Source organism: Bufo gargarizans, chromosome 2, assembly GCF_014858855.1.
Source record: "Bufo gargarizans isolate SCDJY-AF-19 chromosome 2, ASM1485885v1, whole genome shotgun sequence".
Classification (NCBI taxonomy): domain Eukaryota; kingdom Metazoa; phylum Chordata; class Amphibia; order Anura; family Bufonidae; genus Bufo; species Bufo gargarizans.
In genome coordinates, this window is record NC_058081.1 from 71,593,076 (window position 1) to 71,617,434 (window position 24,359).

Sequence of the window (24,359 nt, forward strand, 5' to 3'; positions counted from 1 at the left end):
TGGGGGGCATCTATGGGGGCACTTGTTACTGGCACATTATTGGGGGCATATATGGGGGCACATATTACTGGCACATTATTGGGGGGCACTGTGGGGGCATCTATGGAGGTACTATTTACTGGCACATTATTGGGTGGCACTATGGGGGCACTTCTTACTGGCACATTATTGGGGGCACTATGGGGGCATCTACTGAGGCCACAAAGAAGGGGTATTTTATATGGGGGCTCTGTATAGGGGTATTTTATACTGGGGCACATTATAGTGGGTACTATGGGGAAGGGAAGAGAGGAGTGCTATGGGCTCATCTATGGGGGGCACTAAGAAGGGGTATTTTATACTTGCAAATTATGGGGGACACTGAGGGCATCTACTGTGGGACTATATATGGGGCATTTTATACTGGTACATTATGGGGGCACAAGGAAGAAGGGGGAGAGGAGCACTATGGGGCATTTACTGGGGGCACTATATAGGGGTATTTTATACTGGCACATTATGGGGGCACTATGGGCCACTGTGTGCCAATAGTTATTGAAGGAGGCATTATCTGTGTGGTACTAGTATTATCAGGGGGTTTATCTGTTTCTGCAGTATAGTAATGGGGAGCACAGTGGCATAGTATTGGGGGTGGTAGGAAGATTTGTCCAGAAGATGGGAGGATGATAGAAAAGTATTAAGCTAAGATTTTGTTTGCCAAACTGCAGAGACGAGAAATGGCTAAAAAATGGTGGTCTGGTCTGAAGGTCTGAAAGGAGAAGATGAGTAAAGAGAACATCTACATCAAAGGAGACGTCACTGGATGTAAGAGGTATGTGGCGCTTTATTACCCTGTATGTAGGGGTGGATGGAGGGGTTAGTAGTACAGTACTATATGCACATTGTAAAAAAAGAAAAAAGTAATCTGCAAAATACTATAGAAGAAGTTGTGTTTTTTTAATTTTTAGAATGATTATACAGCCATTTTATTAGATACTTTTGTGCCGATTCTTTTTTTTATTTTCTCAATATTAAGGGACACTATAGTCACCAGAACCACAACAGCTAAACGTAGTAGTTCTGGCGGCTATAGCATGTCTCTGCAAGCTTTTTAATGTAAACACTGCCTTTTCAGAAAGAAGGCAGTATTTACATTACTGCCAAGGAACACCTCTAGTGGCCACTCATCATCATTAAAGTTTACTACTCTATGAGGTGGGTGGATTGTTTTTTTTGTGTTTGTGTTGTGGTGGAGGGCATGATTGCATGCTACGGTGTGGGAAGGCGGGATCCAGGGGGCCCAAGTAAATTCTTGCCCAGGGTCCAATCAATATTAAAGACGGCCCTGGCTCCCAGGGCCGTGCAGTGGTTTGAGGGAGCACCCTTTTCCCCTCTGGGCACACCCTGGGCTTTTGGAGTCCCCTGCCTGGTGGTAGTTGGGGTGCCCTTAATAGTAAACAGTTGGCACGTTGCAAGGCAGGAGGGCAGGTGAAAGGCTGAAGGATGATGAAGTCAATGACCAGGCCTATTTGGTTACAATATACAAAAAGTCTCTCTTTACTAAAAAGATTATAGGAGTTGCAGAACATATAGCAACAGCAGGCACAGTACTGAGGTATATCACAGGGTTGGCTTCTCCCAATAGCTGTGTATAGGCAGCAACAATGATGGTAATAGCCCCCCCCCCCCCCTCGAGTCTCTCTCTAAGTACACTTTGCAATGCTTCCAAATAACCATAGGTGTGGGGTGCAGATCTAAGAATCCATTGGCCAGTCCGTCTCAAAGTGTGGTGGGTGCCAGAGCAATATACCCTTTCCACAAGCAGTCTTGAAATGTGGTTCTCCACCTTCTGCGAATATCTGTTCTCTTTCCCTCAGGGGTAGTCTCTTAATTAAGGGCTATGTACACTGTTGAGGGCATTTTTTTATTAGTGCATTGTACTCATTATGAGCTAAAAATAATTTTTTAATTTTTTTTTTTTTTAAAGTCCTTTTCTCTGTACAGAGATGCTCTACTAGCAGCCGCTGAATTTTCTCTCTACTCCCAGCAGGCAGGGAGCTGGGGACAGGCTCCTAATCTCTGCTCTCAGACCCTATAAACACTCATCAAAGCTCAATCCTTCTCTTACTGATAAGAATGTGGCTTAAATAAGTGTTTATGACCTCTTAGTAAAATAGAGCTAAGGGTTATTAGATGACAGCACAAAGTGAAAGTAGGATGCACACAGCTAGAAAAACAGTTAACACTTTGTGACAGAACGACTCAATATTTCTTTAATCACTTCCCATTTGGGCCATTTGCCCCCTTCCTGACCAGGCCTAATTTAGCAAATCTGACATATCTCACTTTATGTGGTGATAACGTTCAGTGGCGTCGCGGGGGGGGGGGGGCAGAGGGGGCCACGGCCCCGCCTACATCACGCTGTGCCCCCCAACTAAAATGCCCCCCCAAGTGAGCCGCCGCACTGTCGCAGTCGGGTACAGGGAGATGAGCGCTTCCATTGCGCTCATCTCTATAGTAATCTGCCTGTGCCAGCGGCGGTGCAGGGGATGGAGAGGCGTGTCCCTTCCCCTTCCTCTGATAGGCTGCTGGTCTAGTGCCTGCAGCCTATCAGAGGCCGGCGCAGGCGGCGCGATGACGTCATCGCGCCGCCTGAGCCATACAGCGCGGGACACAGGCCGGAAGAGGCCTGCATCGCATAGCTGGCATGGAGGTAAGTATAAGTGTTTTTTGTTGTTTTTTTACAATATTTTTACAGGCACAATAAGGGGGGCTCTTGTTACTGGCACATTGGGGGGCTTATTACTGGCACATTGGGGGCTTATTACTGGCACATTGGGGGGGCTTATTACTGGCACATTGGGGTGCTTATTACTGGCACATGGGGGGGCTTATTACTGGCACATTGGGGGGGCCTATTACTGGCACATTGGGGGGGCCTATTACTGGCACATTGGGGGGCTTATTACTGGCACATTGGGGGGCTTATTACTGGCACATTGGGGGGCTTATTACTGGCACATGGGGGGGTTTATTACTGGCACATTGGGGGGCTTATTACTGGCACATGATGGGGGCTTATTACAATACTGGCACATTGGGGGGCTTATTACTGGCACATGATGGGGGCTTATTACAATACTGGCACATGATGGGGGGCTTATGTTACTGGAACATTGGGGGGCTCTTATTACTGGCACGTGATGGGGGCTGGGCTCTTATTACTGGCACGTGATGGGGGACTGGGCTCTTATTACTGGCACATGATGGGGGGCTCTTGTTACTGGCACGTTATTGGTGGGCACTATAGGGACATCTACTGAGGCCACAAAGAAGGGGTATTTTATATAGGGGGCTCTGTACAGTAGCATTTTATACTGGGACACATGGTGGGTACTATGGGGAAGGGGGAGAGGAGTACTGTGGAGTCATCTACGGGGGCACTAAGAAAGGCTATTTTATACTTGCAAATTATGTGGGACACTGAGGGCATCTACTGGGGCACGATATATGGGGCATTTTATATTGGTACATTATGGGGGCACTAGGAGGAAGGGGGAGAGGAGCACTATGGGGGCATTTACTGGGGGTACTATATAGGGTTATTTTATACTGGCACATTATGGGGCACTATGGGGACATTAGCTCAACTGGGGGCATTACAAGGGGGCATTGTCACATTATAAGGAGAATTATTTCTACTGGGGGGGCATTATGGTGGGCTTTATTACTCCCCCATGGTATGACCCCCTAGTAGCAGCACCAGCCTCTCCCTGCTCTGTGACCCCTCTGCCCCTTCTCCAAATCCTTATTATGAAATCTTTCTCATTAGGATAAAGCACATCAGCTCCGCCGAGCCCCCGGCCAAAAGTGTTGAAGTGGCGTCCGAGATCGCGAAGGGCCAAGCCAAATAATTGTAAATTTTCATGTGAAATATGTTTATGTTATACACATATAGCCTACACTGTGCCACACAATGTACAGTATACCGCTACACTGTGTATTCTGTTCTATAAGCATCCTTGTTCTGTGGTGGCAGACAGAAAATAATCTGGAAGTACCCCTCCCGAGACCAGGCTCTGGATCCGCCACAGTTTAGAAATGTTAATTGTGGTCGTGGCAACCAAGAGAATGCACCCCATCCCACCTGAGACTACCCTGCCCCTAAGCGGTTAGAGTTATGCCGCAACCGCGCCGTAGTAGGGACACCTGAAAGAGGGCATCCCCTTTAAGAGTAGTGGATAGTAAGGGTGGGTGGGTGGGGAAACGCTGTAACGACGTACAGAGTGAGAGGGACGCTGGCCGTTGAAGTAAGCAGCCATGCCCCTCCCACAAATACAGGCCAATGAATCGGCCTTACACTTGTGGTCGTGGCAACCAAGAGAATGCACCCCGTCCCACCTGAGACTACCCTGCCCCTAAGCGGTTAGAGTTATGCCGCAACCGCGCCGTAGTAGGGACACCTGAAAGAGGGCAAAAGACATACTGAGTAGCAGGAGTAATTATTACAGCATAGATCACAAAACCAGACTTTGGAAAGCCATTGACATCTTAGTTTTGGGGTAAGGTATATAGCGGCTAAAACACGAGGAGCGCCAACGACCCAACTTCTGGATGGCATGCGCTGGTACCTGATTCTTGGAGGCTGTGGATGCTGCACCTTTACGAATAGATGTCCTGAGATCGTAGCTGGGTCGCCGCCCAAACTGGCAACTAAGGAGCGTATGTGAGACACGAACTGGTGAGAAGCGAGCGGTACCACCCCGAAAGGCAATAGTGGACTATCTGGCCTGAACCCAGCTAAGGCTATCTGCAGCTGATGAAGAACTCTGACAGGGCACCATCGATGAGACATAGGGAACTAGGACGTTGGGACTGGGGGACCTATCTGCAAGGTCTTGGATGTCCTCAGCAGCAGCACGTAACCCTCGGGACCCTGGACCAACTGGCTGACTGTGAGAAACTTGCTACTATTAGGGGAACAAGTAAACTCCCCAGGCCTCAAGTGTCACAACCAGACAGCTGAGAAGCTCTGACAGAGGCCTTTCAGAACCTCCTCCTTGAGTTTCTGTGTTGTGGTATTCAGCTCCTCCTCTCGTTAGCCTCTCTCAGCTGTCATGTGTTGGACTAATTGCTTCCCTTTAAATTCTTCCCCAGAAGGCTTTTCTGGGCGGCTTATATTTATTCCTGGAGTATGTGTGCATGCCCATCTGGTTCTCCTCTCCTCTACAAAGTTAAGTGTTAAACTGTTATCTGTTATTTTCTGTTTGCTGGATCCCAGGTGACCCTGACTCCCTCCGTGTCTGGTGTAGGGAGCCGGTGGTCGTGTCCCCTCACTATTGTAGGGTGCTCAGGGGTTATATAGTCAAGGTACGTGGATATGCATACCTCCACCATTCGGATCTATGCATAGGCTGAGCAGCCAGGGAAAGTGCCAGGTCTTCTACAGGGGTCTCCCTTTTGTTCCTTAGCTTTTGGATCCAGCGAGTCATTTATGCATGTTGTTTTGCCTTGTTACCTGTACACATTCCGTGACATCAAGAAACCATAGAAGGCTAAATAAACAGCGGATTTAAGCACCAGGCTGGGCAAAACCCTGAAAGAGTTCCTATCCAGGATGTCAGATAGGTTACGAAAAGCAGTCCAGTAACAGCTTGTCTGCGTACTTGGCCTCCTGGTCCACATCTGCTCAAACCCCTCAACGTAGCTTTGACAGCATGCACAGAGAATGCAGATGCCCGTTCAGGATGACTGACAGAGAGGAAATGCTGCACCCCTGACATGTACGATTTCACCGTGTTGTGGGACAGCTTGAGCTCAGAGTGGCAGTAGCCAATGAAGGCAAGGATGAATTCAACAAAACTGGACTCCCTTTGAGGGCATATTCCCTACATATTGATTTCATTTAAAAAATATATAATAATAATAATAATGCTGCCCGCACGTCTTGCACTCTGCCATGGAGCAGCGCGAGCTCCCCGCGCGGCAATTGCGTAAAAGTACAAGGGACAGCATGTCCCCGCTCCTTGTCTTCAACAAAGTCTGGCACGGCGGGCCTGCAAATGCCCTCCATCCAGTGCGATACGCCCTAGTTGTATACGGCGAAAGGGGCTTGGCTAGTAAGGAGTGTCGTCTCTAGGTGACCAGTTAAACCAGTATTAGTGACTCGTGAAGGGGGACGGTAGCGCCCACAACATCCGCCTATGACATGACCTGCGAAAAGGGAGAAATTAGCCCTCGATAAAGGATCAGCTGCCACATTTTGAGAACCTGGCACATGCGTACTACTAACACTAAAATGATGTCGCAAGGAGAGTTGAACTAGACGTCTCAAGAGACATATGACATAAGACGACTTAGACAACCCATTGGTTAAGATATCTACCACCGCAGCGTTGTCGGTTACAAACACCCAGCTGCTGCCCCAAACACGGGTGGCCACCTCAATGGGGTACAGCTCGAAAAGTTCTGAGGTTTGCAGGAAACCTGGGATTTGTCTCACCTCAGCAGGCCACTCGCCTGCGACCAAGTGGGTGCCAAAATAGCAGCAAAACCTGAGCTAGCAGGTCTCTTGGGGGAGACCGGGACACCTAACTGGGAAAACAGCTCAACAATCTCCCCAGCCCTAAGGGGGCTGACCCTGGCCTCTAGATCAGCAGGAAGTCATCTAAATAATGAATAACAAATTCAGAGCGTACCTTATATTCTAAAACCCAATGGAGGCCTGAGCCAACTGATCAAAGAGCCACAGGCTGCTCCTAGAACAGAAAGTGAGTTTGGTGGAAAAGTAGTATCGGACCTTCCACATCAATAGAAGAATACCTCATGCCCACTTCCTCTGAAGGAATGAGGGAGTTAAGACTAGGGACGTGGGAACCATGTGGGGCTGACAGGTCGATGATAAGTCTCTCCTTCTTGCTAAACTTACCTGTGACCACCCCATCGGGACTAACTCTGCACCGCTGAAAGGGGGGCACTTCAAAAGGACCGATCAAAACCCTTCTCCAACTCGGTTTCAAGAACCGACACCCAGAAAGTAACACCCAGAGGGTGACCATGCACTTACCTGCTCAGAATACCTACGGACTGACACCCGCAGAACGGTAGTAATACAGCACGACCTGGATGTGAGACGGTGCATGAGACACAAACCAAGCTTGCTCTCCCCTCCCCGACGTGTACCCCTACTACCTTGCCGATAAGCCAAAATTCAGGATGTAACTTGAGACAAGGTTTGGACCTAGAAGCAAAACAATTAAGGCATCAACACTGGATTGTGCACATGTCGTGAGGAAACCCTGCGAATGTGTAAAACGTGAATGATGGAACAAGAGCAGCATTTTTTTTTTTTTTACAAATTAACCCTTTGCAAATTAAATTTACTTAACCTGGAAACCTAGGGAGGGTAAAATACCGCGGCAAGCCGCATCTACTAAGCCCCCTTACTGGCTTAACACTGACACCAGCGAACCTAGGCCCCTGACCTACAGCCTCCGCTAGGATTGCTCACAGCGGACCAGGCCTGTAGACCGTGCGGTACTCTGTAACCCGCTCTTCCCCGGAGACCTTGCTTCGCCAACTATGAATTCCCGTTATTTATTTATTTATTTATTTATTTATTTTATTATCCCGTCCCTACCAAACCAGACCTAACACATCCGCCTAAGATCCCTGGTAATCACCTGCATGGATTCAATAACCCCCTGTACCTATATAACCCCCTGGGAAACCTTATGTACTGGCAGCAGAAGGAAGCCAGCCACTGCCTATGAGCTGTTCCCCCTGACTGAGCCTAGTTCTCTCAGCCACGATCCCTGCCTAACTAACGGCGGGCCGTGCCAGACTTTGTTGAAGACAAGGAGCGGGGACATGCTGTCCCTTGTACTTTTACGCAATTTCCGCGCGGGGAGCTCGCGCTGCTCCATGGCAGAGTGCAAGACGTGCGTACAGCATTATTATCTTTTTTTTTTTTTTTTTATGAAATCAACCCTTTGCAAATTAAAATAAATCACTTGCATGGACTCATAACACCCTGTATCTAAATAACCCCCTGGGAAACCTTATGTACGGCTGGCAGAAGCAAGGCAGCCACCATCTATAACGTGCTCACCCTGACCAAGCTTAGTTCTCCCACCCCTAAAACCTGCCTAACTAACGGCATGGCGGCCCGTGCCAGACTTTATTGAAAACCAAGCTTGTGACTTCTCTCCCACCCCCCCTCCCCGACATGTACCCCTAGTACCTTGCTGATAAGCCACAAATCAGGGTGTAGCCGGGGCAAGTTAGGACCTAGAAGCAAAACAATCAAGACATTAACCCTGGATTGTGCATTTGTCGTAAAGAACCACGCAAACAAGTAAAAAAAAAAAAATATATATATATATATTTTACCATTAACCCTTGCCAATAAGAATTGCCTAACCTGGGGGGGAAGCTACCACCGCAAGCTGCGCCTACTAAGCCCCTGTACTGGCTTGACACTGAGACGAGTGAACCTCAGCTCCTGACCAGCAATCCCAGCTAGGATTTACTACGGTGGACCAGGTCTGTAGACCGTGCAGTACTCTGTAACACACCCCTCCCCGGAGACCTAGTACTCACCTGTATAGACTAATTAATCCCCCGTGCCTAAATGACCCTCTTGGCGACCTTGTGTGCAGCCGGCAGAAGGAAGCTAGCCACCGGCTATGACCTGCTCCCCCTGAACGGCCTGGTTCTCTCATCCCTGATCCCTGCCTCACTAACGGCACGGCGGCCCGTGCCAGACTTTAACGAAGATAAGGAGCGGGGCCACGGTGTCCGCTGCGTCCCTACACGATAACCGCATGGGGAGCCGCGCAGCTCCCTGGCAGAGTGCACCAGTGCGGGGGTGCCCCCCATCAGCCAGGGGCTGACCCACCCCTGGCTGGTCACTCCTGCCGCGTGGGGAGCCACGAAGCTCCCTGGCAGAGTGCACTAGTGCAGGGGAGCCCCCATCAGTCAGGGGTCAACCCACAGCCGGCTGGACACCCGTACCGCGTGGGGAGCCGCGCAACTCCCTAGCATTATGCTCCGGTGCGGGGGAGCCCCCCCCCTCACCTAGGGGAACGAGCCCCTCGCCGGCCGGACTCTAACACTGTGCGCTGCAGAGAAGCAGCTTCTCACCCTCACCGACGTCAGGATATCCAGGTATGCTGAACTTCTCTCACTGGGAAGCCAGGTATGGCTCATCAAACGCTGTAACGACGTACAGAGTGAGAGGGACGCTGGCCGTTGAAGTAGGCAGCCATGCCCCTCCCAAAAATACAGGCCAATGAATCGGCCTTACACATGTACACTCCTGTGAGAGGCGGGGAGGGAGATCTGTGGATGACACTGTTATAGGGAGGGAGATCTGTGGGTGACACTGTTATGGAGGGGGAAATGGGGATGACACTGTCATGGGGTGGATCTGTGGATGACACATATAGCATAAGATGCTATATACGGTATGTGGCATCCACAGATCCCCCCCATAGCAGTGTCATCCACAGATCCCCCTCCCTATAAAAGTGTCATCCACAGGCAGCTAGGACATGTTGAAATCTGAGTGATTTTTTTTTAAACCACAGACAGCAGGACTTTTCTTCCCTGTTGCGGTTTTAGGTATTGGGTAAAGTATCGCAGCATTTCTAAGCGTACTTGTGTAAATGTATCGTTGTTATAGCTGCCCCCCCTACTTTTGTCCTGCCCCCCCAGTGTGCCCCCCCAAAATTTGAAAGCTAGAGACGCCACTGATAACTTTGGAACGTCTTTACTTATCCAAGTCATTCAGAGATTGTTACGCTGGGTTCAGACCTGAGCGTTCGAGATGGAGCGCTCTGTATGCGCGATATAAGGGCGTTTGCAATCGCGCATACAGAGACAAGCGAACGCCCATTTTCGCGCGTTCCCGCTAAAGTCTATGTACGGGAACGCACGACAAGACGCCCCAATTAAGCTTATGTACTTCTTGGGGCGTCGGGCGTGCTGTAAAACGCTCAGGTCTGAACCCAGCCTTAGGGTTGCCCTGCTGTCACTGACAGCGGGCAATCCGATCAGCAGCTGCACCATTAGCGTGCAGCTGCAGTCTCTGAATGGATGTTCTGGAACGTCCATTCAGAAATAGAGAACCACCTCCCGGACGTTTATAGTCAACGTGCGGACGGGAAGTGGTTAATGAAGACCAATTCAAAAAAATATTTTTAACCCAAAATGAGTAAAATGCTATCTTAAATATTTTTTTTACCCCTGAAGGTGTACTAGCCTTTAAGTCAGGGGGGCAAGTTCTGTCTGTCTCTCGACAACCTTAGTAGGACTGCCAATGTTAACTATTTGTTGCTCATACATAACCATGTGGGACACATAGTGGATAAGAAAAAAAAGTACTTCAACAATAAATCACAACATTTAACTCTTGCCATAAGGTTACCTCTTTAGTCAGAGGGCTTTTGGTTCCTCTGTACCCTCCTCACCTTAACCTTGAGTGCATTATTACTACAATTATTACCGTCCTGCAACTCTCCTAATTGTACAGCCTGCATACATTTTGTGCTTGTCAATGGTGTAAATATATAAGATTGTGCTTGCAGATAGTTATCATCCAATATCAGGGATCAGCAGCCTTTTTTTTATGGTGTGCCAATTTGTAAAAACATCAAAGCTGAAGTTCAGTGTGATTTGCCCTGTACACTGGTCCTCATATACTAGTCCCCAGTACACTGATCCACATACATTGCTCATACTTGTCCACATATACTGATTCCCATACACTGGTCTCCCATATATTGGTTCCCCATACACTGGTCCACGTATACTGATCACCTTACACTGGTTCCCATATGCTGGTCCTCCATATACTGGCCCCCTTAGATGGGTCAGGTGCCCATACATTGGTCCCCTTATACTAGTCCCTTATACACTGGTATATATACTGGTCCCCCTAACACTAGTCCGATATATACTGGTCCTCCATACACTGGTTCACATATACTAGCCTCCCATACACTGGTCCCCCCCCCCCCCCCACACACACACACAATCTGGACCCATATACTGGTCCTGATACACTGGTCAGTCACACACTGGTACCTCATACACTATCCCCCCATACACTGGTATCCCGTACACTGACCACTGTATACTGGTCTCACATACACTGATCCCCATGGTATGTAACTTGCATAGAATGCATTTGGAAAGTCCTCAGATCCTTTCACTTTTTTCACATTTTGTTATGTTACAGACTTGTGCTGAAAATATTGTGGGGAGGAACAGATCTGGAAAGGGGTACAAAAATTCTGTTCTACTCTTAGTTCCCAAGAGCACATTGGTCTTTATAGTTCTTAAAAGGAAAAATTTTTAAACAACCAGGACTATTCCTAGAACTATCTGCCCCACCAATCTAGATAATTAGGGGAGAAGGGTTTTGGTAAGAGAGGTAATCAAGAACCCAATGGTCATTCAGGATGAGCCCCAAGGATCCTGTGTGCAGATGGGAGAAACTTCCAGAAGATCAACCATCACAGCAGCACTCCACCAATTTGGGCTTTATGGCAGAGTGGCCATGAATACGTTTTTCCTCAGTAAAATACACATGAAAGTTTGCAAAAAAGCACCTAAAGGGCCATCAGACTGAGAGAAACAAGATTCTCTGGTCTGATGAAACCAAGATTGAACTTTTTGGTCTCAATTCTAAGCATTATGTTTGGAGGAAACCAGGTATTGCCCATCACCTCCCCAATAACATCCCTTCAGTGAAGCATGGTGGTGGCAGCATCATGCTGTGGGGCTGTTTTTCAGTGACTGGTGCAGGGAGACTGGTCCGAGTTGTGGCAAAGCTGAATGGAGCAAAGTACAGAGATATTCTTAATGAAAACCTGATCCAGGGTGATCTGGACCTCAGACTGCGCTAAAAGTCCACTTTCCAACAAGCCAATGACTAAGCACACAGCCAAGACAACACAGGACTGGCTTAGGGACAAGTCTGTGAATGTCATTAAGTGACCCAGACAGAGCACTGACTTGAACCCAATGGAACCAGTGGTGAATCCAGAGAGCCTGGTCTCAGGAGGGGCACTGCCTCTGCATCCATTATACAGTGGGCACACGTAAGATGCCCGTATATTGCGGACCCGCTGTTATTGCGGGCCACAATACAGGCACGGCCATGTGCATTAGCCCTTACACATGGTAAGCTTAGATATGTGGTTCAGCAGGCAGTATTACACATGATAAGCTTAGATACAGTATCTCAGCAGGCAGTATAACACATGATAAGCTTAGATACAGTATCTCAGCAGGCAGTATAACACATGATAAGCTCAGATACAGTGGTTCAGCTGGCGGTATCATACACAGCCTTTGGCTGCTATCAGTAATATTCTCCTTTTTTATCTACCACTGCGTTTCCAGTAACAGCCTTCCCAGCACACGATGACATCACACAGATATGCTATTTTGACCTTCTCATCATGGCCGATCTTTGTAGACAGGTTTAGCTTGGCAGAAAGTAGCCGCTAAGCCTGCCGGTCTATCAACCACCTGGAACATGACGTCACTGTCTGCTGCTGTTGAGATGCCAGTTACAGTGTCCGCGGGCAGGGCGTGGTGGAATGGGTGGAGGTCAGGGGCGTTGCTAGGGTCGAAAAATATCTGGGGCCCAAGCCCCAATGAATATGGCCCAATTCTCTAAGTCTCCCCCTCTCCCCCCCACTTTGCTGTACTTGCTATACAGCGCCCCATACCTCTTACATCCAGTGACGTCTCCTTTGATGTAGATGTTCTCTTTCCTTATCTTCTCCCTTCAGACCAGACCATCATTTTTCAGCCATTTTTCGTCTGTGCAGTTTGACAAAAAAAATCTTAGTTTACTACTTTTCCATCATCCTCCCATCTTCTGAACAAATCATCCTACTACCCCCAATACTGTGCCGCTGTGCTCCCCAATATTATACTGTAGAAACCGATAAACCCCCTGATTATACTAGTACCACACATATAAAATACCCCTTCTTTGTGGCCTCAGTAGAAGCCCCCATAGTGTTCCTCTCCCCCCTTCCCCCATATAAAATACCCCTTCTTTGTGGCCTCAGTAGATGCCCCCATAGTGCCCCCCCAATAATGTGCCAGTAAGAAGTGCCCCCATAGATGCCCCCAATAATGTGCCAGTAAGAAGTGCCCCCGTAGATGCCCCCCAATAATGTGCCAGTAAGAAGTGTTCCCATAGATGCCCCCCAATAATGTGCCAATAAGAGGTGCCCCCATAGATGCCCCCCAATAATGTGCCAATAAGAGGTGCCCCCATAGATGCTACTTAATCATGTTCCAGTAACAAGTGCCTCTCCATGCCCCCCCCCCCCCCCCCAAATCATGTGCCACAAGTATTGCCTTAAAAAAAAAATAAACAACACCTATAAAAATAAAAAACACTTATACTTACCTCCATGGCAGCGATTCGATGAAGGTGTCTTCCGGCCTGTGTCCTGCGCTGTACGGCTCAGGCAGCGCAAGGACTTCATCACACCGCCTGCACCGGAGTCTGATAGGCTGCGGGCCTTGTGTCGGCAGCCTATCAGAGGAACAAGGAAGGTGCCCTGTTCTATATGAATTAAATCAGAGAATTGATTATGCTTAGTTGCTAGCCTACAGCGGTATACCACTTCTTTACCACATTCATCTTGGCATTGAGCACTACCAGCGTATATTTAATAGCATTTCATTTTACAGTTTTAAATTGTTGTGATTAATGAAGAAGAGATGGCGCATCTTCTAACCTCCACCTTGGATGTACCATGGATGTCCTTATACCAGCCTAGTACAGAAGGTACAGATGCAAGGCGTTGGGCAACGTGTATGTTTTTGAGTTATAGACTGGTTTAAAAGGTAAACACGTGTCAAACATTTATGTCATATCAACTGTGTATGTAATAAATACCTGATTGTTGTGGGTAACTGCTTGCTTCTTGAATTCAATGGAGAGGGACATTTCCAAAAGTGGGCACCTCTCGATTGAGTATTATGGAGGTTGTGGCTACCATGAATCTGCAGACAGTTGTCATGGACCCCATTGTACAATAGGTGTGAGATTCTGAGGTTCCAAGTACTACGGTACTGGGTAGATGCTAACTGCATTCTGACTATGGAAGACCTGCAATAGTGCAATGGTTTAAAGTGGTTTTCCAATGTTTGAACCAGTATCTGATCCTTTGGGGTCTTCCTCCAGTCACCTTAGCCGATCAGCTGTTTGTGGAGGCCGTGGCGCTCTGGTGAGTACTGTGGCCTCTTTCTAAGCCAGTGTGCCTCATTTATCGTTTACATGACCTAGGCACAGCTCAGTGCCATTCAAATGAATGGGGCTCAGCTGCAATACCAAAGCACAGTTATCTAATGGATGGTACTGTGCTTGGTAAGCTGCAAGGAGGCCGCCGGTCTAAGCTGATGATGCCGGGTGTCGGATCCCCAATCAGATACTGATGGCCTATTCTGATCATTAAATACACGTAAAACCCCTTTAAAGGGGTTTTGTCATCTCAATCATAGGTGGCATATTACTAGGATATGCCACCAATGTCTGATGCTGAAAATAGCCGAGCCATCTTAACGTTTTCCATCAGCCCCATAGAAGTAATTGGAACAATGGCCTCGCTTGCGCAGTGCGCTTCCCATTCATTTCTATGGAACTTATATTTTTGGCACTCAAATAGAAATTGTTGAAGGGCGGCCGGGCATGAGCATTCCGCTCTCCTTCACTTTGCGGGCTCCGTTCTAGAGATTAGTGCGGGTCCCAGAGGTGAGACCCACACCTCTCAGATATTGGTGGCATATCCTAGCAATATACCACCAATGTTTGAGATGACACAACCCCTTTAAGGCCTCATGCACACGACCGTATTTTGTTCCCGTGTCCGATCTGTTTTTTTTGCGGATAGGATGCGGACCCATTCATTTCAATGGGTCCGCAAAAAACGCGGACAGCACACCTAGTGCTGTCCGCATCAGTATGTCCATTCCTTTGCTCTATTGTCCTATTTGTCCTATTTTTTTCTAGTTTGCGAACAAGGATAGGCATTATTACAATGGATCCGCAAAAAAAACGGATCCGCAAAAAAGACGGATGCCATACGGAACGTCATCCTTTTTTTGCGGATCCGCAATTTGCGGACCGCAAAACACATACGGTCGTGTGCATGTAGCCTAAGCTTTATTCACATGTAAATTAATCATAGACGTGTGCTGTCCGTTTTCTTCGCGAACGGCACGCGTATCCATTGATTTAAAGGGAACCTGTCACCGGGATTTTGGGTATAGAGCTGAGGACATGGGTTGCTAGATGGCCGCTAGCACATCCGCAATATCCCGTCCCCATAGCTCTGAGTGCTTTTATTGTGTAAAAAAAAAAAAGATTTTATACATATGCAAATGAACCTGAGATGAGTCCTGTATGTGAGATGAGTCAGGGACAGGACTCATCTCAGGTTCATTTGCATATGTAGCAAATCGTTTTTTTCCCACAATAAAAGCACTCAGAGCTATGGGGACTGGATATTGCAGATGTGCTAGCGGCCATCTAGCAGCCCATGTCCTCAGCTCTATACCCAAAATCCCGGTGACAGGTTCCCTTTAAGGTGTCTACTTGCACCTCTTTGTCCAACAGAGGCATGCACTACTATGGTCCCTGTTGTGGAGCAATACACCCATTGAAGTCTGTAGATCAGTGGAAACCTCCTACAGAACATGGATAGCATCTGTGTTTGTAGCAAAAGAGGAAGCAAATTGAGCTGACGACGAATTCACACTGTAGATAGGATCTCACAAACCAATTTATTGGCACAAAACAGACACATGGACCAAAAAACGTCCCTTCATGGACCTCTTCACGGATGAAACACTGACCGTTTTTTCACTGACATTAAATGGACACAGACGTGTTCGGATATATTACTTTGGTTAATTGGTCACTTTGGTTAAGGCTACATGCACACGACTGTGCCGTTTTTTTGCGGTCCGCAAACCGCAGATCCGCAAAAAACTGAAGCCGCCCGGCCCATTGCGGAACGGAACGGGCGGCCCATTGTAGACATGCCTATTCTTGTCCGCAAAACAGACAAGAATAGGACATGCTATTTTTTTTTGCGGGGCCACGGAACGGAGCAACGGATGCAGACAGCACACGGAGTGCTGTCCGCATCTTTTGCGGCCCCATTGAAGTGAATGGGTCTGCACCCGAGCTGCAAAAACTGCGGCTTGGATGCGGACCAGAACTATGGTCGTGTGCATGAGGCCTAAGTGTCCCTCTATTCGGGGGACAGTCCCTATTTTTGATCTGAGGTGTAGATTTGTATTATTTACACTATCAATCCAGAAAGTGTTTGTGTGGTTCCTCTCTGTGTATTAAAGCCTGTCTTGTCTTTATTCAGATAATTTTGCGCTATTGTGTAAAAGAAAATTATTGACGTGTGTAGATCTGCAGGAAAGATGGATCCTTCACACCATGAACCATAGGTGTCCCTATTTGACCGTTCAAAAAGTTGGGAAGTATGCAGTCCCCTATTGCAGCCTGATTGCTGACCGTTTTTGGGGTCTGTACATGGGGGGTCTTGTGGTCTCCCTGGTGATGACATATTCTGAGTGTTCTGCTTTGTCTGAGTCAGACGCTGGCACATCTTGCCATCCTGTGTTCTGCTCCCACACACAATGATGTCACAACTCCTCCCACACTCAATGATGTCACAACTCCTCCCATGCACCCATGATGTCACAACCACTCCCACTGACAGCTTTTGTGCTTACGCCTCAGCATCCCTGGGGTGACAGACCCTGCAGTGTCCTCATCCTAAATCCTGCAGTAAACTGGGAGGCAGCCCCTGTCTCACTGCGGAGATATTTCCTGCCGTCATTCTGGATTTCATTTCCCCCATTATTCTCGTCCCTTCTGGATCCCTTTACGCAAACCCCTTTCATAGGAAGCCAATTGATCTACCAGTATGTCTTTGAGTTATGGGTGGCACTCAGAGAACTCAGATTAAAGGCGCACAAACCTAGAGACGCCATAAAAACGTTAGGCTGCCCAGACCTAGAGGCACGCAGCAGTATGGGGCAGCTATAATTTAACCCCTGATCTACTAGCGCGTTAATCCTAGGATTGTAATGAGCCATGCTGAGGGCGGTAGGAGTTTAACGTGGCTCCGATGCAGCTGGCTGAGGCTTAGTCAGATCTGGGACGTAATTCCTTTAGCCCTCATTTTAATCAGTTGACATCTTCTCCTATATCGTTGCATCTGAATACCTATATTGAGCCTACCCCAATAATAGGTTGTCGGTGATCTTCTCCAAATCTTCTACATCCTTTCATAATATACTATTTTCATCATCAGCGTAGACAATCGTACAGGGCTCACCCACCCTTCCATAGGCATAGAATGACAGGTAGCTGTCATATGTGGCACATTCCTGGTGCATCATGAGACATTTTTATGAGACAAGTCCCCCCTCCCTTCTAACTAAAGTAGAGAGGACATATTTAGATAAAAGAGAAGGGGGATCAGACTCCTGTCCCCAGGAGCTTACAATCTATTAGTGGTGTGTAACTGATAGCAGAGGTGGAGGTGTCCTACAGCTCGCTCTCATACGCCTTTGATCCTGGAAAAGAATGTATGTCCATTATTTCAGGGCTTAACCAGCCATGGGGACATCCCCGATAGAGGTTAGCTGAGCTGAAAGGGTGGAATTTACTTGTCTTCTGAAGCAGGAGAAGAATTAGATGGCTGCTGGTGTCGTCTTCATGACACGTGACTTTCCATCAGGTCCTGCCGCTGCAGATCATTGTACCAGGCACCACAATTATTATCGGATTATTACATACAGCCTTTCCTTCTTTTGTTTGGGCGATGTGTGGTCTAGAGACTCTTTGTCTTCATCTTGTGTATATTTTAGGCAGCTTTCACACAGTGAGTGTTTGATCAGTGATTTCCATCAGTGATCAAACACTGACCAGGAGAAAATCTTTCCATTATATCTGTGTAGGCGTCACTCCTGGTTTTGGATCTCAATAACTGATGAAAATCACTGACCGAACACCGACTGTGTAATAGTTGCCTGAGACTTGTGAACATTTATATAGTCAAAGCATGTTGTCATGTGTGATACGTGTGCTTTCTTTCTCTGCCATGACTGCCAAAATGGTTGCTCTGCTTCTCATGGTGGTCCATCATAGTGACCACTTATCACATCACACTTCCAGAAGCTGCAATTGTAAAGAATCCTTAAAATGTGTAATTAAATTGGTTTTCCCACTAACACTACTTATTCCCTATCCACAAGATAGAACATCAGTCTCTGATCGCTAGGGGCCCGACTGTTGGGACCCCCAGCTCTGTTCACTTCTGTGGAACTGATGGAGATAGCCGAGCTTTGTACTCTGCAGTCCTGTGGAGGTGAAAGGAGCTGCACCCGCCCGATCTGCAGCGCGGGCCCCGCTGTTACTGATATTACTGCAGCGCTGACCGCGGCATGTGAAAGGGTTAATCCGCCGGCATCACCGCATACAGCGATGCCGGCAGATTAACCCTTTCACATGCCGCGGTCAGCGCTGACCGCGGCACGTGCAGGGTTTACAGAGGGAGGGGGCTCCCTCTGACTCCATCGCCCCCCTGCGCTGCGCTGACAGGGTGCGGATGGTTGCCATGGCAGCCCCTATGTCTTCCACAAACATCGGAGCCTGCCAGCTACGCGTTCACATTCAGATAAATTAATACCAATACCTACAAAATATAACAATCCACTATTTTACATGATAATCACCTATGTTGCTTCCTTAGGGTGCTGACACACGTTCAGGCTTTTTGATGCAGTTTTTGAAGCCAAAATCAGGTGTGGATCATAGGAGGAGAGAAAGTATTAAGGACAGATACAACTTCTCCACACTTCAAAAACTGCATAAAAAAACCTGACCGTGTGTGCACCCTTAGTGACCGTGTGTGCACCCTTAGTGACCGTGTGTGCACCCTTAGTGACCGTGTGTGCACCCTTAGTGACCGTGTGTGCACCCTTAGTGACCGTGTGTGCACCCTTAGTGACCGTGTGTGCACCCTTAGTGACCGTGTGTGCACCCTTAGTGACCGTGTGAGCACCCTTAGTGACCGTGTGTGCACCCTTAGTGACCGTGTGTGCACCCTTAGTGACCGTGTGTGCACCCTTAGTGACCGTGTGTGCACCCTTAGTGACCGTGTGTGCACCCTTAGTGACCGTGTGTGCACCCTTAGTGACCGTGTGTGCACCCTTAGTGACCGTGTGTGCACCCTTAGCCTCAATCACTGGGTGCAATTGCGACTAGTGTACAAAATTCTGTGGTTACCTAAGGGACTCTGACTACAAACAGTCTCTCTGTAGTCAGGTTCTGTCAGTAATAGTTAAACTAAAAGGTGGGCATCGGGGGCGTAGCTATAGGGGTAGCAGGGGAAGTGGCTGCTTTGGGGCCCATCAGAACTCAGAAGGGGCCCATCCAGGAGGAGGAGGACTGAAAGATTTTATTGTCAACAGTATTATACAATGACATTATATACAGTGACACTGCCGGGTCTCGTTTGAGGGACTGATCTTGACTAGCCTCAGGAGTGGGGGTTGCACAGCAGGGGGAGGGGGTTATGAAGAAGTTTTGGGGGGGGTGGGGCCCGTTCAAAAATTTGCTTTGGGGCCCAGTCATTTCTAGTTACGCCACTGGTAGGCATACACATTAGATGTCAAAAAAATCTTTTAAAGGTCCAAAAATAACATTCATAAGTGCACAAAAAGACCTCCGCATTATCCTAATGGGGCTAACACATATCCCAGCAGTGAGAAGAGAGAGGGAGTATTTATTACCATGTTGTATGCCGCTCTGGTATGCATCATCGTTCTGCAAATATTGGATTAGGATGAATAGCGACGGTGTAATGTGAGCCTAATAGTGGGATTTCCTGGTGGTATGTCATCTGTTACAGTAGACACAGATTATACAGGGCTAAACGGTGCTGAGGACTGAGCAATGACATGTGATGAAATCAGTAACCTCAGTAGACCCAGTAATAGACTTTACTGGTTCTAAAGGCCCATCTTGACGGCCCAAGGTCCAGTAACGCACAAAGCATCACAATGTCACATCCCTAAAGATCTGTATAGCCATAGTGGAGGTATGCATGCCCATCAATGCCATGTTACTGTGGTACAATGCTCGAGTTACTACATATGAAACCAGATTATGGAGAATTGTAGAGGCATAATGACCACATGGTGCACAGAATCAGCGCCAAATGAGATGCTTCTATGAGCTTGTCCTCGCATAGACGTTGCCTTTGCTGCCTATGCATTCCACCATGGGATCCTTTCAGAATGAGGTGGACAGCCGGGGCCTTGGACAGCTGCTTCATAAATTAACAGCGCCCATGTAGCTATGCCAGTTATCCCCTGTTACTTACAATGGAATCGTCATAAGTCTTTCCTATACAAACAGTAAAGCTCTGCTGGAAAGCTGCGGCCAGACTTTACGAGATCCAGGGCGCAGGAGCGTGATTGATCTGTCTAGCTTGTGACATTTGATAACAGGTGGTAGACCAAGTGGAAGCAAACTATTTGGCTTGCAGTAAGGCCCCACACCATAGAGGAACACTGTGTGGTGTGTATGGGGACTGAGGGGTAGGGGTGCTCCAGCACAGGATAGCCCTGATCTTCAGTGAAGGGGTAAGTCCTAGGATCGTTGTGGTATGGAAAATCACAAGTATGTGCTCGCTCACCTATTTTTCTATGTATCCTAGGTATTTTCTAAGTATTTTCATTTTTAGAAGAATTTGTATAATGCTTAATGTCCCTTGCGGTGGTGCTGCACGGAACTTCAACACTTAAAGGGGTATTCCAGGATTTTAAAGGGGTTGTGCAGCCTGATATCCTCAGGTTAGGTCATCAATATCTGATTGGCAGGGGTCCGACACCCAGCACCTCTGCAAATCAGGAGGAGGTAGCACTCCCTGCGAGCACCGATTCCTCTTCATTACACTGCCCGTTGTCTCGGAAGTGGAGCGAGTACTTGTAATTACACTACACCACTAGAGAGAAGATGACATGTAGTGTAATTAAGAGGACCCCCGCTGATTGGCAGGGGTACTGGGTGTTGGACCTCAGCCGATCAGATATTGATGACCTGTCCCGAGGACAGGCAATCAATATAAACAGGCTTAACAACCCTTTACCATTGATGACCTATACTTATGATAGGCCATCAATATCAGATCGGCGGGGGTCTGATGCTCTGCACCCCCTCTGATCAGCTATCTCCGGCACTTGGACTAGACAGGTCTGTCCATTGTGTAGGGGATGGTACTGGTAACCGCTACAGTTACAAGCTCCAATCACTGCATCATGGAGCTTTGTCGTTCAAGCGCTGTGAATTCGCACAATCACGTCATAGACTGATAGATTGAGCTGACCATAGCTGAGAAAGAAATCCAACCTGACAGATGACATTTTTGGCACACAATAGACAATCTCCTGCCAGCCATTGTGGACGACGGTTGGCGAAAATTGACAGATTGCATGCCTTTTATCTTAACGTGTATGGGCAGCTTTACTGCCAGGTTCCCCGAGATTACATCTGATCCCTAGGGGTCCCAACAGGGCGATACTTGGTGATTAGCTCATTGTCAAAGACCCTGCTAACAACTCGTCGAAAGTGGAGAACCCTTTTAAAGGGAACCTGTTACCATGAAAATGCGAAGTAATCTGCAGGCAGCGTGTTATATAGCAGGAGGAGCTGAGCAGATAGATATATACAGTTGTAAGAAAAAGTATGTGAACCCTTTGGAATGATATGGATTTCTGCAAAAATTGGTCATAAAATGTGATCTGATCTTCATCTAAGTCACAACAATAGACAATCACAGTCTGCTTAAACTAATAACACACAAATAATTAAATGTTACCATGTTTTTATTGCACACACATGTAAACATTCACAGTGCAGGTGGAAAAAGTATGTGAACCCCTAGACTAATGACATCTCCAAGAGCTAATTGGAGTGAGGTGTCAGCCAACTGGAGTCCAATCAATGAGATGAGATTGGAGGTGTTGGTTACAGCTGCCTTGCCTTATAAAAAACACGCACCAGTTCTGGGTTTGCTTTTCACAAGAAGCATTGCTTGATGTGAATGATGCCTCGCACAAAAGAGCTCTCAGAAGACCTACGATTAAGAATTGTTAACTTGCAAAAAGCTGGAAAGAGTTATAAAAGTATCTCCAAAAGCCTTGCTGTTCATCAGTCTACAGTAAGACAAATTGTAAAGATGACTGCAAGAGCACAGCACAGACTGCTCAAGGAGGTGAAGAAGAATCCTAGAGTGTCAGCTAAAGACTTACAAAAGTCTCTGGCATATGCTAACATCCCTGTTAGCGAATCTACGATACGTAAAACACTAAACAAGAATGGATTTCATGGGAGGACACCTCAGAGGAAGCCACTGCTGTCCAAAAAAAAACATTGCTGCACGTTTACAGTTTGCACAAGAGCACCTGGATGTTCCAGAGCAGTACTGGCAAAATATTCTGTGAACAGATGAAACCAAAGTTGAGTTGTTTGGAAGAAACACACAACACTATGTGTGGAGAAAAAGAGGCACATCACACCAACATCAAAACCTCATCCCAACTGTGAAGTTTGGTGGTGGGGGCATCATGGTTTGGGGCCGCTTTGCTGCGTCAGGGCCTGGACAGATTGCTATCATCGAAGGAAAAATGAATTCCCAAGTTTATCAAGACATTTTGCAGGAGAACTTAAGGCCATCTGTCCACCAGCTGAAGCTCAACAGAAGATGGGAGTTGCAACAGGACAACGACCCAAAGCATAGAAGTAAATCAACAACAGAATGGGTTAAACAGAAGGAAAATACGCCTTCTGGAGTGGCCAAGTCAGAGTCCTGACCTCAACCCGATTGAGATGCTGTGGCATGACCTCAAGAAAGCGATTCACACCAGACATCCCATGAATATTGCTGAACTGAAACAGTTCTGTAAAGAGGAATGGTCAAGAATTACTCCTGACCATTGTGCACGTCTGATCTGCAACTACAGGAAACGTTTGGTTGCTGCCAAAGGAGGTTCAACCAGTTATTAAATCCAAGGGTTCACATACTTTTTCCACTTGCACTGTGAATGTTTACATGGTGTGTTCAATAAAAACATGGTAGCATTTAATTATTTGTGTGTTATTGGTTTAAGCAGAATGTGATTATCTATTGTTGTGACTTAGATGAAGATCAGATCACATTTTATGACCAATTCGTGCAGAAATCCATATTATTCCAATAGGTTCACATACTTTTTCTTGAAACTGTAGGTTTATGGGAAAAACGAATTAAAACTTTGCAGGCAGCATGTCATAGAGCAGGCGGAGCTGAGCAGATTGATATATAGGGTTATGGGAAAAACTCATTAAACTTGTATTTTATTCATTTAAATTCCTGCTCATTCTAGGCTTTGCAGTCCAGGAGGCGGTCCTATCAGTGATTGACAGCTCTCTCTATGACTGTGTATACAGAGAGAGTCACTGAGTCAGTCACTGATAGGACCGCCTCCTCATAGAGGGCAGCCTGTCAATCACTGATAGGACCGCCTCCTGGACTTCAAAGCCCAGAATAAGCAGGAGTTTAAATGAATAAAATACAAGTTTTAATGAGTTTTTCCCATAAACCTATATATCAATCTGCTCAGCTCCTCCTGCTCTATGACATGCTGCCTGCAGACTGCACCTCATTTCATGGTGACAGGTTGCCTTTAAATTGGAATACAAGGGAAATCAATATTCAAAATATATAGGGGGTCATTTACTACCAGTTTTATGCCTGTTTTTGGTAGAAAATTGTCACAATACCCCTGTTTTACAACTTTTTAAATGCTACAATTGACACAAAGGAGTGTTAAGGGAGGGGCGGGTCCCGATCCCAACAAATTTACTAATGTTACGCCAGAAAGAAGGGCGTAAAATTTGCCAGAAAACTACACCAGCCAGGGACTGACATAGTTTTTCCAGGAGCTGCGTGGACTACTAAAGATTCGCCTAATTTATCACAAGGTGCACCCCCCATCATAAGTTAGGTGCAGCTTCCGGCAACAACACGGGCATAAGATCTTCAAAAAATGAATGACCCCCATAGAATTTCTGCAGCCTTTGCATGTGAGTTATTCCTAGGACACGTATCTATGTAGTTAGCGTGCATCTGATTTTGGGCACTTGGGTTAGCAATTAGTGCCTGGGTGCAGATGAATCCTGGCAATGATGGCAGTATAATTAACTCCTCAAAAGCACTCAAGTAGCGTAATCCTTAAAGAAGTACCAGGGCTATGCTCGGCACGCAGCTAAG

The 24,359-nt window shown here is 47.2% G+C and overlaps 1 protein-coding gene across 5 annotated transcripts in view; it reads right to left on the reverse strand.

Moving 5' to 3' along the window:
* Nucleotides 1-24,359, reverse strand: part of LOC122929462 (peptidyl-prolyl cis-trans isomerase-like) — a 38,524-nt gene that overhangs the window by 13,683 nt on the left and 482 nt on the right. Inside the window, exons 1-3 of one of the 5 annotated variants that reach the window (XM_044283047.1) lie at nucleotides 9,124-9,194; nucleotides 8,222-8,268; nucleotides 4,611-4,692 (exon numbers count right to left, since the gene is read on the reverse strand). The exons of 1 other annotated variant lie outside the window; for it this stretch is intronic. In XM_044283047.1, coding sequence (XP_044138982.1) covers nucleotides 4,611-4,692; nucleotides 8,222-8,268; nucleotides 9,124-9,189 — 195 coding nt within the window. In that variant the 5' untranslated portion in view covers nucleotides 9,190-9,194. Of the gene's footprint in view, nucleotides 1-4,610; nucleotides 4,693-5,497; nucleotides 5,533-7,045; nucleotides 7,220-8,221; nucleotides 8,269-9,123; nucleotides 9,195-24,359 lie in introns of those variants that run through there. 3 more of the 5 variants (XM_044283051.1, XM_044283046.1, XM_044283048.1) reach the window with 3 other exon arrangements.